This window comes from Bombina bombina, chromosome 2, assembly GCF_027579735.1.
Source record: "Bombina bombina isolate aBomBom1 chromosome 2, aBomBom1.pri, whole genome shotgun sequence".
NCBI lineage: Eukaryota > Metazoa > Chordata > Amphibia > Anura > Bombinatoridae > Bombina > Bombina bombina.
The window spans coordinates 471,056,260-471,071,023 of record NC_069500.1 but is presented as its reverse complement, the minus strand read 5'-3'; the positions used below and the strand labels follow the sequence as shown (position 1 = coordinate 471,071,023).

General features: G+C 38.4%; 1 protein-coding gene across 1 annotated transcript in view; it reads right to left on the bottom strand.

The window, feature by feature from the left end:
• Nucleotides 1–14,764, bottom strand: part of TRPV4 (transient receptor potential cation channel subfamily V member 4) — a 305,278-nt gene that overhangs the window by 45,640 nt on the left and 244,874 nt on the right. Inside the window, exons 12-13 of the mRNA XM_053702109.1 lie at nt 13,747–13,813; nt 4,775–5,091 (exon numbers count right to left, since the gene is read on the bottom strand). Coding sequence (XP_053558084.1) covers nt 4,775–5,091; nt 13,747–13,813 — 384 coding nt within the window. The remainder of the gene's footprint in view (nt 1–4,774; nt 5,092–13,746; nt 13,814–14,764) is intronic.

The window sequence follows — 14,764 nt, the reverse complement described above, 5'->3', positions numbered from 1 at the left end:
GAAAATGTTTGTTCAACAAGGTTTTATATTACAACCCCTTGCATGCATTGCGCCTGTCACGGCTGCGGCAGCATTTTGGTTTGAGTCTCTGGAAGACACCCTTGACTCAGCGACATTAGATGAGATTTCACTTAAGCTTAAGACCCTTAAGCTAGCTAATTCATTTATTTCTGATGCCGTAGTACATTTAACTAAACTTACGGCTAAGAATTCCGGATTCGCCATTCAGGCACGCAGAGCGCTGTGGCTAAAATCCTGGTCAGCTGATGTAACTTCTAAATCGAAACTACTTAACATACCTTTCAAGGGGCAGACTTTATTCGGGCCCGGTTTGAAAGAAATTATCGCTGATATTACGGGAGGTAAAGGCCATGCCCTGCCTCAAGACAGAGCCAAACCCAGGGCTAGACAGTCTAATTTTCGTGCCTTTCGTAATTTCAAGGCAGGAGCAGCTTCAACTTCCTCTGCTCCAAAACAGGAAGGAGCTGTTGCTCACTACAGACAAGGCTGGAAACCTAACCAGGCCTGGAACAAGGGCAAGCAGGCCAGAAAGCCTGCTGCTGCCCCTAAGACAGCATGAAGTGAGGGCCCCCGATCCGGTAACGGATCTAGTGGGGGGCAGACTCTCTCTCTTCGCCCAGGCTTGGGCAAGAGATGTCCAGGATCCCTGGGCGTTGGAGATCATATCTCAGGGATATCTTCCTCCACAAGGGAGATTTCACCTTTCAAGGTTGTCAACAAACCAGATAAAGAAAGAGGCGTTTCTACGCTGTGTACAAGACCTTTTACTAATGGGAGTGATCCATCCAGTTCCGCGGTCGGAACACGGACAAGGGTTTTACTCAAATCTGTTTGTGGTTCCCAAAAAAGAGGGAACCTTCAGACCAATATTGGATTTAAAGATCCTAAACAAATTCCTAAGAGTTCCATCATTCAAGATGGAAACTATTCGGACAATCTTACCCATGATCCAAAGAGGTCAGTACATGACCACAGTGGATTTAAAGGATGCTTACCTTCACATACCGATTCACAGAGAACATTACCGGTATCTAAGGTTTGCCTTCCTAGACAAACATTACCAGTTTGTAGCTCTTCCCTTCGGGTTGGCTACGGCTCCAAGAATCTTTACAAAGGTTCTGGGCTCTCTTCTGGCGGTACTAAGACCGCGAGGAGTTTCGGTAGCTCCTTACCTAGACGACATTCTGATACAAGCGTCAAGCTTTCAAACTGCCAAGTCTCATACAGAGTTAGTACTGGCATTTCTGAGATCACATGGGTGGAAGGTAAACGAGGAGAAGAGTTCTCTCTTACCACTCACAAGAGTTCCCTTCTTGGGGACTCTTATAGATTCTGTAGAAATGAAAATTTACCTGACAGAGGACAGGTTAACAAAGCTTCTAAATGCCTGCCGGAACTTCATTCCATTCAACACCCATCAGTGGCTCAATGCATGGAGGTAATCGGCTTAATGGTAGCGGCAATGGACATAGTTCCTTTTGCACGCCTGCACCTCAGACCGCTGCAATTGTGCATGCTAAGTCAGTGGAATGGGGATTACTCAGATTTGTCCCCTACGCTGAATCTGGATCAGGAGACCAGAGATTCTCTTCTATGGTGGCTTTCTCGGCCACATCTGTCCAGGGGGATGCCCTTCAGCAGGCCAGACTGGACAATTGTAACTACAGACGCCAGCCTTCTAGGTTGGGGCGCTGTCTGGAATTCCCTGAAGGCTCAGGGATCATGGACTCAAGAGGAGAGTCTCCTTCCAATAAACATTCTGGAATTGAGAGCAGTTCTCAATGCCCTACTGGCTTGGCCTCAGTTAGCAACTCTGAGGTTCATCAGGTTTCAGTCGGACAACATCACGACTGTGGCTTACATCAACCATCAGGGAGGGACAAGGAGTTCCCTAGCGATGATGGAAGTTTCAAAGATAATTCGCTGGGCAGAGTCTCACTCTTGCCACCTGTCAGCGATCCACATCCCAGGAGTGGACAACTGGGAGGCGGATTTCCTAAGTCGCCAGACTTTTCATCCGGGGGAGTGGGAACTTCATCCGGAGGTCTTTGCCCAAATACTTCGACGTTGGGGCAAACCAGATATGGATCTCATGGCGTCTCGCCGGAACGCCAAGCTTCCTCGTTACGGGTCCAGGTCCAGGGACCCGGGAGCGGTCCTGATAGATGCCTTGACAGCACCTTGGACCTTCAGGATGGCTTATGTGTTTCCACCCTTCCCGATGCTTCCTCGTTTGATTGCAAGGATCAAACAGGAGAAAGCATCAGTGATTCTAATAGCGCCTGCGTGGCCACGCAGGACCTGGTATGCAGATCTAGTGGACATGTCATCCTGTCCACCTTGGTCTCTGCCTCTGAGACAGGACCTTCTAATTCAGGGTCCTTTCAAACATCAAAACCTAATTTCTCTGAAGCTGACTGCATGGAAATTGAACGCTTAATTTTATCAAAGCGTGGATTTTCAGAGTCAGTAATTGATACCTTAATACAGGCTAGGAAACCTGTTACCAGGAAAATTTACCATAAGATATGGCGTAAATACTTATACTGGTGCGAATCCAAGGGTTACTCATGGAGTAAGGTTAGGATTCCTAGGATATTGTCTTTTCTACAAGAAGGTTTAGAAAAGGGTTTATCTGCTAGTTCGTTAAAGGGACAGATCTCAGCTCTGTCCATCCTTTTACACAAGCGTCTGTCAGAAGTTCCAGACGTTCAGGGTTTTTGTCAGGCTTTGGCCAGGATTAAGCCTGTGTTTAAATCTGTTGCTCCGCCGTGGAGCTTAAACTTAGTTCTTAACGTTTTACAGGGTGTTCCGTTTGAACCCCTTCACTCCATTGATATCAAGCTGTTATCTTGGAAAGTTCTGTTTTTAATGGCTATTTCCTCGGCTCGTAGAGTCTCTGAATTATCAGCCTTACATTGTGATTCTCCGTATCTGATTTTTCATTCAGATAAGGTAGTTCTGCGTACTAAACCTGGGTTCTTACCTAAGGTAGTCACTAACAAGAATATCAATCAAGAGATTGTTGTTCCATCATTGTGTCCTAACCCTTCTTCAAAGAAGGAACGACTTCTGCACAATCTAGATGTAGTCCGTGCCCTGAAATTTTATTTACAGGCAACTAAAGATTTTCGACAAACTTCTTCCCTGTTTGTCGTTTATTCTGGACAGAGGAGAGGTCAAAAAGCATCTGCTACCTCTCTATCCTTTTGGCTTCGTAGCATAATACGTTTAGCCTATGAGACTGCTGGACAGCAACCTCCTGAAAGGATTACAGCTCATTCTACTAGAGCTGTGGCTTCCACTTGGGCCTTTAAGAACGAGGCCTCTGTTGAACAGATTTGCAAGGCTGCAACTTGGTCTTCTCTTCATACTTTTTCCAAATTTTACAAATTTGACACTTTTGCTTCTTCGGAGGCTGTTTTTGGGAGAAAGGTTCTTCAGGAAGTGGTTCCTTCCATATAGAGATCCTGCCTGTCCCTCCCGTCATCCGTGTACTTAGCTTTGGTATTGGTATCCCATAAGTAATGATGACCCGTGGACTGACTACACTTAACAGGAGAAAACATAATTTATGCTTACCTGATAAATTCCTTTCTCCTGTAGTGTAGTCAGTCCACGGCCCGCCCTGTTTTTTAAGGCAGGTCTAAATTTTTTAATTATACTCCAGTCACCACTGCACCCTATAGTTTCTCCTTTCTCGTTTGGTTCCTGGTCGAATGACTGGGTGTGACGTAGAGGGGAGGAGCTATATAGCAGCTCTGCTTGGGTGATCCTCTTGCACTTCCTGTTGGGGAGGAGTTAATATCCCATAAGTAATGATGACCCGTGGACTGACTACACTACAGGAGAAAGGAATTTATCAGGTAAGCATAAATTATGTTTTTTTCAACCTCCTCTACTATGTTACTGTTACAACCAGTAGCTTTGTTACACTGTAATTCTTGCCAATGTAACCAGAATAATCAATCTATAGTCTATAGTGATTTAAACCATGAAGAAACCATAATCAAACAAGAGATCCCCATTAACACTCTGGTATAAAGATGCCAAAGTTACAATAGGTGGCAAAAAACAGAGATCATGCAAAATTTAGATCATACAAAATTAAAGCAATACAAAATAACACAAGACAAAAAATATTTTGAAATATTGCCAGTAGTTAACTTAATGAACTGCCACCCCTATTAATAAAATTACCTAACTACTACCTCTGGTTGATACAGCTCCATAACTGCAGCCTATGACCTGGACGCACTGAGACATACTGGATATTGATGATGATATTGATGTAGCTCTGTATTAGCATGGAGCAGGACTGACACCGATATATGATCTATAACAAACATTTTACAAAACCAATTTGTTCTTTTTTTTAAAAAAAAAAACATAAAAACTGATCAATGTAAAGTGGTTTATATTTGGCCTAAAATGTCTTTCTAACTACTAAAATCAGAGTGCATAATCTTATACTAAATATTACATTGTATTTGTCAAGTATCAGCATTTTTTATGTACCATTCTCATGTCTTCTAGAGTGCAAATTCTAAATCATTCTTGTAACAGAAGCAAAACTTAGTTTTGTATCTTTATCTTTCACTGATCTATTATTTACAGAATGTGTTTGTTTTTTCTTTTCTCTCTTGGGAGGGAGGGACAAACAAAGTTCAATGTCCTTTTATTTATTTTTTCAGACCTCTTCCTGTTTCATTTCAGAGTATTTTTAATCCCATTATTCCTAATTTAATTTCACCTGTAACTTCCAGATCTGCTTGCTCTCCTTAGACACTTGACCAACAGTCTCTCCCATCAAAGCGATTAACATGTTAAGGAGCAGGACAAAGGTGAGGATGATATACGTCACTAGCAGAATAATGAAGACGGCTGGGTACTTGGCACTGTTGATCATCTCTAGATCCCCCATCCCAATAGTCAATTTAAAAAGATCCAACAAAAATTTGCTGAAAGTGCTGCTGTCACGACAGGATGGGTACTCTGGCATGGTGCAGTTTGTGCCATTATCTGTGCAGATCTCCTTGTTAGAGCAGGGATTCAGCAGGGACACCAGAGCTAGGAAAGCAATGAAAAGAATGCAATGAATCCCTACGTTAAATCACCACATACATGTACTGAAAAACAGTCTACAAAGCCTGGATGAGAGTGAGGTCAGAATTCATGTGCTAAAGGATCCAAGAGGTGAATGATCAAGATACAGGTGGATAATGTGTTCAGGTGTAATGGCCTATGAGTAGGTACCCTATTGCATAACTGGGAAATATGGACACTATACAAAGGTCATGGTAAGTGAAGTAAAAATACTACACTTGATCAGCATTCTCCTTAAACTTTAAATGATTATTACAGGTATAAGTAGTAAAATAAAGGCTGTTTACATAAAACTATACAAGGTAAAAAGGAGGTCTATAAATTAGCACAAAATATGGCTGCCCTGAAAAAAGAGGTACGTTCCAAAAATACCTTCAAATAATAACTATAAAACACAAATGCAGGGAGCACTAATGAAAGCTGCTAATATATTAAAATAGAGGATGGGATAGAGCTAGTAATTATAAACATATGCTAGTAGCAAAAAAATAGCTCACAAAATGAGTAAATAAAATATATATTTAATAAACCCTAGTACAAAGTTACTAACCTAAAACATATAATTACAGGTAGAAAATGAAATAAAAAATAAAAAACCACCGGTGGTATGAAAGATTATGGATTGAAAAGAAAGTTCGTTTTGAGCTCAAATAATAAGTCCAAAGAAACAAAGGTCTAGATTTAGAGTTTGGCGGTAGCCGTGAAAACCAGCGTTAGAGGCTCCTAACGCTGGTTTTAGGCTACCGCCGGTATTTGGAGTCACTCAAAATAGGGTCTAACGCTCACTTTTCAGCCGCGACTTTTCCATACCGCAGATCCCCTTACGTCAATTGCGTATCCTATCTTTTCAATGGGATCTTCCTAACTCCGGTATTTAGAGTCGTTTCTGAAGTGAGCGTTAGACATCTAACGACAAAACTCCAGCCGCAGGAAAAAAGCAGGAGTTAAGAGCTTTCTGGGCTAACGCCGGTTCATAAAGCTCTTAACTACTGTACCCTAAAGTACACTAACACCCATAAACTACCTATGTACCCCTAAACCGAGGTCCCCCCACATCGCCGCCACTCATTTACATTTTTTTAACCCCTAATCTGCCGACCGCCACCTACGTTATCCTTATGTACTCCTAATCTGCTGCCCCTAACACCGCCGACCTCTGTATTATATTTATTAACCCCTAACCTGCCCCCCACAAAGTCGCCGCCAGCTACTTACAATAATTAACCCCTAATCTGCCGACCGCAAAGAGCCGCCACCTACGTTATCCTTATGTACCCCTAATCTGCTGCCCCTAACACCGCCGACCCCTATATTATATTTATTAACCCCTAATCTGCCCCCCTCAACGTCGCCGACACCTGCCTACACTTATTAACCCCTAATCTGCCGAGCGGAGCTCACCGCTATTCTAATAAATGTATTAACCCCTAAAGCTAAGTCTAACCCTAACACTAACAACCCCCTAACTTAAATATAATTTACATCTAACGAAATTAATTAACTCTTATTAAATACATTATTCCTATTTAAAGCTAAATACTTACCTGTAAAATACATCCTAATATAGCTACAATATAAATTATAATTACATTGTAGCTATTTTAGGATTAATATTTATTTTACAGGCAACTTTGTAATTATTTTAACCAGGTACAATAGCTATTAAATAGTTAAGAACTATTTAATAGTTACCTAGTTAAAATAATAACAAAATTACCTGTAAAATAAAACCTAACCTAAGTTATAATTAAACCTAACACTACACTATCAATAAATTAATTAAATAAAATACCTACAATTACCTACAATAAAACCTAACACTACACTATCAATAAATTAATTAAATACAATTCCTACAAATAACTACAATTACTTAAACTAACTAAAGTACAAAAAATAAAAAAGAACTAAGTTACAAAAAATAAAAAAATATTTACAAACATAAGAAAAATATTACAACAATTTTAAACTAATTACACCTACTCTAAGCCCCCTAATAAAATAACAAAGACCCCCAAAATAAAAAAAATGCCCTACCCTATTCTAAATTAATAAAGTTAAAAGCTCTTTTACCTTACCAGCCCTGAACAGGGCCCTTTGCGGGGCATGCCCCAAGAAAATCAGCTCTTTTGCCTGTAAAAAAAAACATACAATACCCCCCCCAACATTACAACCCACCACCCACATACCCCTAATCTAACCCAAACCCCCCTTAAATAAACCTAACACTAAGCCCCTGAAGATCTTCCTACCTTGTCTTCACCTCAACAGGTATCACCGATCCGTCCTGGCATCCGGTGCTGAAGAGGTCCAGAAGAGGCTCCAAAGTCTTCCTCCTATCCGGCAAGAAGAGGACATCCGGACCGGCAAACATCTTCATCCAAGCGGCATCTTCGATCTTCTTCCATCCGGTGCGGAGCGGGTCCATGTTGAAGCAGCCGACGCGGATCCATCCTCTTCTTTCGGCGTCTCCCGACGAATGACGGTTCCTTTAAGGGACGTCATCCAAGATGGCGTCCCTCGAATTCCGATTGGCTGATAGGATTCTATCAGCCAATCGGAATTAAGGTAGGAATATTCTGATTGGCTGATGGAATCAGCCAATCAGAATCAAGTTCAATCCGATTGGCTGATCCAATCAGCCAATCAGATTGAGCTCGCATTCTATTGGCTGTTCCGATCAGCCAATAGAATGCGAGCTCAATCTGATTGGCTGATCGGATCAGCCAATCGGATTGAACTTGATTCTGATTGGCTGATTCCATCAGCCAATCAGAATATTCCTACCTTAATTCCGATTGGCTGATAGAATCCTATCAGCCAATCGGAATTCGAGGGACGCCATCTTGGATGACGTCCCTTAAAGGAACCGTCATTCGTCGGGAGACGCCGAAAGAAGAGGATAGATCCGCGTCGGCTGCTTCAACATGGACCCGCTCCGCACCGGATGGAAGAAGATCGAAGATGCCGCTTGGATGAAGATGTTTGCCGGTCCGGATGTCCTCTTCTTGCCGGATAGGAGGAAGACTTTGGAGCCTCTTCTGGACCTCTTCAGCACCGGATGCCAGGACGGATCGGTGATACCTGTTGAGGTGAAGACAAGGTAGGAAGATCTTCAGGGGCTTAGTGTTAGGTTTATTTAAGGGGGGTTTGGGTTAGATTAGGGGTATGTGGGTGGTGGGTTGTAATGTTGGGGGGGGTATTGTATGTTTTTTTTTACAGGCAAAAGAGCTGATTTTCTTGGGGCATGCCCCGCAAAGGGCCCTGTTCAGGGCTGGTAAGGTAAAAGAGCTTTTAACTTTATTAATTTAGAATAGGGTAGGGCATTTTTTTATTTTGGGGGTCTTTGTTATTTTATTAGGGGGCTTAGAGTAGGTGTAATTAGTTTAAAATTGTTGTAATATTTTTCTTATGTTTGTAAATATTTTTTTATTTTTTGTAACTTGGTTCTTTTTTATTTTTTGTACTTTAGTTAGTTTATGTAATTGTAGTTATTTGTAGGAATTGTATTTAATTAATTTATTGATAGTGTAGTGTTAGGTTTTATTGTAGGTAATTGTAGGTATTTTATTTAATTAATTTATTGATAGGGTAGTGTTAGGTTTAATTATAACTTAGGTTAGGATTTATTTTACAGGTAATTTTGTTATTATTTTAACTAGGTAACTATTAAATAGTTCTTAACTATTTAATAGCTATTGTACCTGGTTAAATTAATTACAAAGTTGCCTGTAAAATAAATATTAATCCTAAAATAGCTACAATGTAAATTATAATTTATATTGTAGCTATATTAGGGTTTATTTTACAGGTAAGTATTTAGCTTTAAATAGGAATAATTTATTTAATAAGAGTTAATTAATTTCGTTAGATGTAAATTATATTTAACTTAGGGGGGTGTTAGTGTTAGGGTTAGACTTAGCTTAAGGGGTTAATCCATTTATTATAGTAGCGGTGAGCTCCGGTCATCAGATTAGGGGTTAATAATTGAAGTTAGGTGTCGGCGATGTTAGGGAGGGCAGATTAGGGGTTAATACTATTTATGATAGGGTTAGTGAGGCGGATTAGGGGTTAATAACTTTATTATAGTAGCGCTCAGGTCCGCTCGGCAGATTAGGGGTTAATAAGTGTAGGCAGGTGTCGGCGACGTTGTGGGGGGCAGGTTAGGGGTTAATAAATATAATACAGGGGTCGGCGGTGTTAGGGGCACATAAGGATATTGTAAGTAGCGGCAGTGTACGGAGCGGCAGATTAGGGGTTAATAATAATATGCAGGTGTCAGCGATAGCGGGGGCGGCAGATTAGGGGTTAATAAGTGTAAGGCTAGGGGTGTTTAGACTCGGGGTACATGTTAGAGTGTTAGGTGCAGACGTAGGAAGTGTTTCCCCATAGGAAACAATGGGGCTGCGTTAGGAGCTGAACGCTGCTTTTTTGCAGGTGTTAGGTTTTTTTTCAGCTCAAACAGCCCCATTGTTTCCTATGGGAGAATCGTGCACGAGCACGTTTTTGAGGCTGGCCGCGTCCGTAAGCAACTCTGGTATCGAGAGTTGCATTTGCGGTAAAAATGCTCTACGCTCCTTTTTTGGAGCCTAACGCAGCATTTTTTTGGACTCTCGATACCAGAGTTAATTTTATGGTGCGGCCAGAAAAAAGCCTGCGTAGCGTTAACAACCCATCTACCGCCAAACTCCAAATCTAGGCCAAAGTTCATTAGTAGAAAATGCAGATAAAAAACAATAAAGTTCGGTTAAAAGCAGGGTTCGCAGCAAAGTCAGTCTGTTTGGCTGAATCAATGTAACATAAAAGTTAAAGCTTTGTAGGTGGCTAAAAGGACAATCTGCATTCAAGTAGAAAAGTCTGTGTCATAGATAATTCGTTTGACTCACCCAGAATACGAAGCTATTTCCTGTTATGCTTCTCCGTGTGCAAGTGTAATGAGTAAGATATATACACGTTTAGACCCTTGGTGGACAGGAGATTACCTTTCAGATGAGCGGTATCGCTCCAGCGTATACTCTGATTCGCTTGGAAGTGCAGCGTGTGCGGGGTCACGTGATGGTTTGATCCAATAGGAAACACGGATTACCGGGTGGTCTGTAGATCAGCGTGTCGACGATATCTGCAGATTCTAAGAGCCACAGTTAGCCGAAAAGGAAACAATGTTACATTTGCAGTTTGGATTGTAGTCAAAAAAGTTCCCAGGTAGAAAATCACAGATCGCTCTGTATGTAAATGTTGACTTAAACAATCACAGGGTTGCGGATCAACGCGTTTCAGCTGATGTATCCTTTTTCAAGATAGATTCAGACTGATTGCTGTTCCCCTTTTATAATTTTCCCCAATTACAATACCCATTAAACATAAAAATAAATTGATATCATCAAATTTAACATTCTCAATATCTATACATTTTTTATATATATTTTTTATATATATTTTATACACAGAATTATTATATAAGTTTGCATTTCACATTAGTTAGTTTTCACTCTTATTTATTAATTAATAATTACACTGTGAAGATTAGTCATCACTATTTATTAAATGTATTATATTTATTAATTATATTTATTCGTTCATAATACCATTCAGGTCTTGTTCACAATATAGAGCACTGCTAGATAAACACTTTTTTTCCTTATAAATGATCTTTCACTAGAATGTAATATTTATTTATTTATATCTCATAATAAAAGTATTTGTTTTTGATCTATTATTCATTTTTATATGTTATTTATACTTGTATATACACTATATATCATTTATGCTTCACTTTTAATAATGAGACTTTGCTGGAAAGATAAGGATAACTTCAACGATAGAAAGGAGATATCCCTTTAAGAAAAAAACTGAGCACTCAACAAGGAGGAGTCCTAAACAATTATTCTCAATAAAAGGGGAACAGCAATCAGTCTGAATCTATCTTGAAAAAGGCTATATCAGCTGAAACGCGTTGATCCGCAACCATGTGATTGTTTAAGTCAACATTTACATACAGAGCGATCTGTGATTTTCTACCTGGGAATTTTTTTGACTACAATCCAAACTGCAAATGTAACATTGTTTCCTTTTCGGCTAACTGTGGCTCTTAGAATCTGCAGATATCGTCGACACGCTGATCTACAGACCACCCGGTAATCTGTGTTTCCTATTGGATCAAACCATCACGTGACCCTGCACACGCTGCACTTCCAAGCGAATCAGAGTATACGCTGGAGCGATACCGCTCATCTGAAAGGTAATCTCCTGTCCACCAAGGGTCTAAACGTGTATATATCTTACTCATTACACTTGCACACGGAGAAGCATAACAGGAAATAGCTTTGTATTCTGGGTGAGTCAAACGAATTATCTATGACACAGACTTTTCTACTTGAATGCAGATTGTCCTTTTAGCCACCTACAAAGCTTTAACTTTTATGTTACATTGATTCAGCCAAACAGACTGACTTTGCTGCGAACCCTGCTTTTAACCGAACTTTATTGTTTTTTACCTAAATTTTCTACTAATGAACTTTGTTTCTTTGGACTTATTATTTGAGCTCAAAACGGACTTTCTTTTCAATCCATAATCTTTCATACCACCGGTGGTTTTTTATTTTTTATTTCATTTTCTACCTGTAATTATATGTTTTAGGTTAGTAACTTTGTACTAGGGTTTATTAAATATATATTTTATTTACTCATTTTGTGAGCTATTTTTTTGCTACTAGCATACGTTTATAATTACTAGCACTATCCCATCCTCTATTTTAATATATTAGCAGCTTTCATTAGCGCTCACTGCATTTGTGTTTTATACATAAAACTATACTCATAAGTTTCAGCACTATGCTATATTTAAAATGGCAGCTTTAATCATTTTATATAACTTTTATATTATTTTGTTTTCTAGTGTGTAACGTGTGCTGTCTGTTCAGTGAAAGGCACGATGGCTGCAACTCATTAACCTACAGTTATTAAAATATTTAACTTTAAATCTACCATCCAAAGTCATGTGATTATGTTTTCATGCACTCCCAACTCTCATTTAAACCAAAAAAGTAATGATTGGTTTTTTTTAACCTTTGTTTTTTGTTTTGTTTTTAAAAAGCCAAAATAAATCATTTTAAACATTAAAAAAAAACACAAAAAAGTGTTGTGAAGATAATATAGTTTAATAGAAAGTTTGGAAGTCAAGCTAAAACTTTACTCGGCTTTGAAGTGGTGGTGTTTCTTTAAAATGATGGTAAACTTTACATATTTTAAAATTAGGTCTGAAATCAAAGCAATATTTTAGAGGGACTTTAATTGGTCACTTTAATGAAGATGCTCTGCAACTTACTTTTTAATCTAGCCGTGCCATTCTAATACCCTGCACTCTGGCCGCCCACTTCAAAACATATATTTTTTTGTGAGCTAATGATTTGACGTGTCCTTCAATCAGCGCTCTATCTGTACGCCACATTTTTGTAGCTAGGGCGCCGAATAGAGAACAGTTCAAACCATTAGCTCACAAAAAAATATGCGTTTTGAAGTGTGCGGCCAAAGCGCGGGGTATTAGAATGACATAGATTCATTAAAAAGTAAGTTACAGCACATCTTTATTAGACGTGATCAATTAAAGTCCATCTAAAATGTTACTTAGATTCCAGACCTGATTTTAAAATGTGTCACTTTACCATCACTTTAATACAAAACAAAGTATACCCACACTGTGATTTTCACAAGAGTGGAAAAAAAAAACAACTGTATTCTCTACTTAAACTGCATCTGTCACTACAATTTTTGCAAATCATTAGCATCTTATCAAATATTTGTTACTGGATCTACCATAAGATTCAAGCCCAATAGAATAATCAGGTCTATGAAAATGTAACTATAGTTTAGATGGTTGTAAAGCAAAATTGTATTAACCTGCTCATTTGTTAATATAAATTTAATATAATTTATGTTTGTTTTGTTGTTGTTTTTCTAATAAACAAATCATAGGGCTAATAGTGTAATGGAAATTTCTAGTCCTGTATATAAATAGTTTGATGTTATATGGTTTAGTAATTTTAAAATATCCATTTTAGAAAAAAAAAAGATATAATTAGTTCATAAATATAGTGATATATAATCTACAAGATAGAATGCCCGTAAATATTACTGTCCAGATACAAGTTACACAATTAGTATCCTCCTGAGAATTTATAGTAAACTGGGGAGGGAAATAAATTAATCATCCAGACGCACATTCTCATGTAAGTCCTGGGACAAGCATCCTGATTGGAAGCTTAAAGTTCCTCCACACCGAAATGAGGCTACTGAAGAAATATTGAGGTAAATCATACTTTATCACATAGAGATGTAAATGTGATATTTTCAGTCAGCGTTTTACAGATATGCACTGATCTAAGCAATTAGAGTGTAGAATGTTGTAGGGTCAGTATTGTGAATCCTGTAGAATGCACTCAAGCTTCTCTGAGGAGGCACACAACATTCAAAGTTAAATTACAAGAAAAGTGGAAAACATAAATGACAATGTTTGTTTTAACTCAGGCTTAGAAAATGTAGAGTTAAGTAAGTGCAATATCCCTTTCATTCATAATTCCCATTATGACTTTGCACATTGTTCAGTGGGCCATTCATACATACCTGAAGCGTAGCCAATCATAAAGAGCAGGTACACCAAAAGAAAGCGGAACAGGTCTTTAAATAAGATCTGAAATATAAAAACATTGAGTTTAATGAAAGACAGGTTCATCTTCAGTGTGAGTCTAATTTGTGTTAATGAGAATATATAATTAAAGCCTGGAGCAAGGTATCTTTTAGAGAAAAATAATCACTGCACATTAATGCCAGGAGACATGCAGTACTACATGCATGTAAGGCACCACGCACACTGTCATACGTGAGGGGGGAAAGTACTTTTGAACGAAGGCAGATGGAGCTTACAGGCAATTAATATATATATATATATATATATATATATATATATATATATATATAAAATACATATTCTTTTAAATAAATAAAACATGCACAAATTGTGTTCTCTAAATGTATTTAGAATAGATTATATGATTTTATGACAAATTTACTATATCTTTAAAACTTTTGTTAATTTATCCAAATAAATAATCTTTTTTTTTGTTATTTAAAAAACAAACAAAACATGCAAACTAGCTTTATTGAATAAAGGAACAGTAAAATTCCACTACAGTACACAAACTGACAACTACTATATGTAAAATCAATCAATCGTGTGTGAAAAAAGTGTGAAGTTAGAGCTGTTTAAATGAATACTGAAAAAAATGCATCTGTTGTGTACTTTATATAAATGCTAATTAGCGGATAGATACAATGCACTTTCAGTAAATATGAATTAGCATAAAGTACCTATATATACTGCTGTAACAATTTAAACAAATAGCTTTTAAGTAAAAAAACATTTATTACAGGCAAAAAAAAAAGTGTAACAACTGAATGCTGTTCTTTCATAAGGATGATAGAATAGTTTATGAGTACAGTGTCCCTTGAAGTTCCCTTTCTCACATCTTAGTTAGGCTTACAAGAGGGGCTTCTGCAATAACTTATAGCAATGGCTTCACATTTGTCACACTGCAGTGACTATGACCAGCAGTGGGGCCACCTTCTCATACATTGGAGGGGC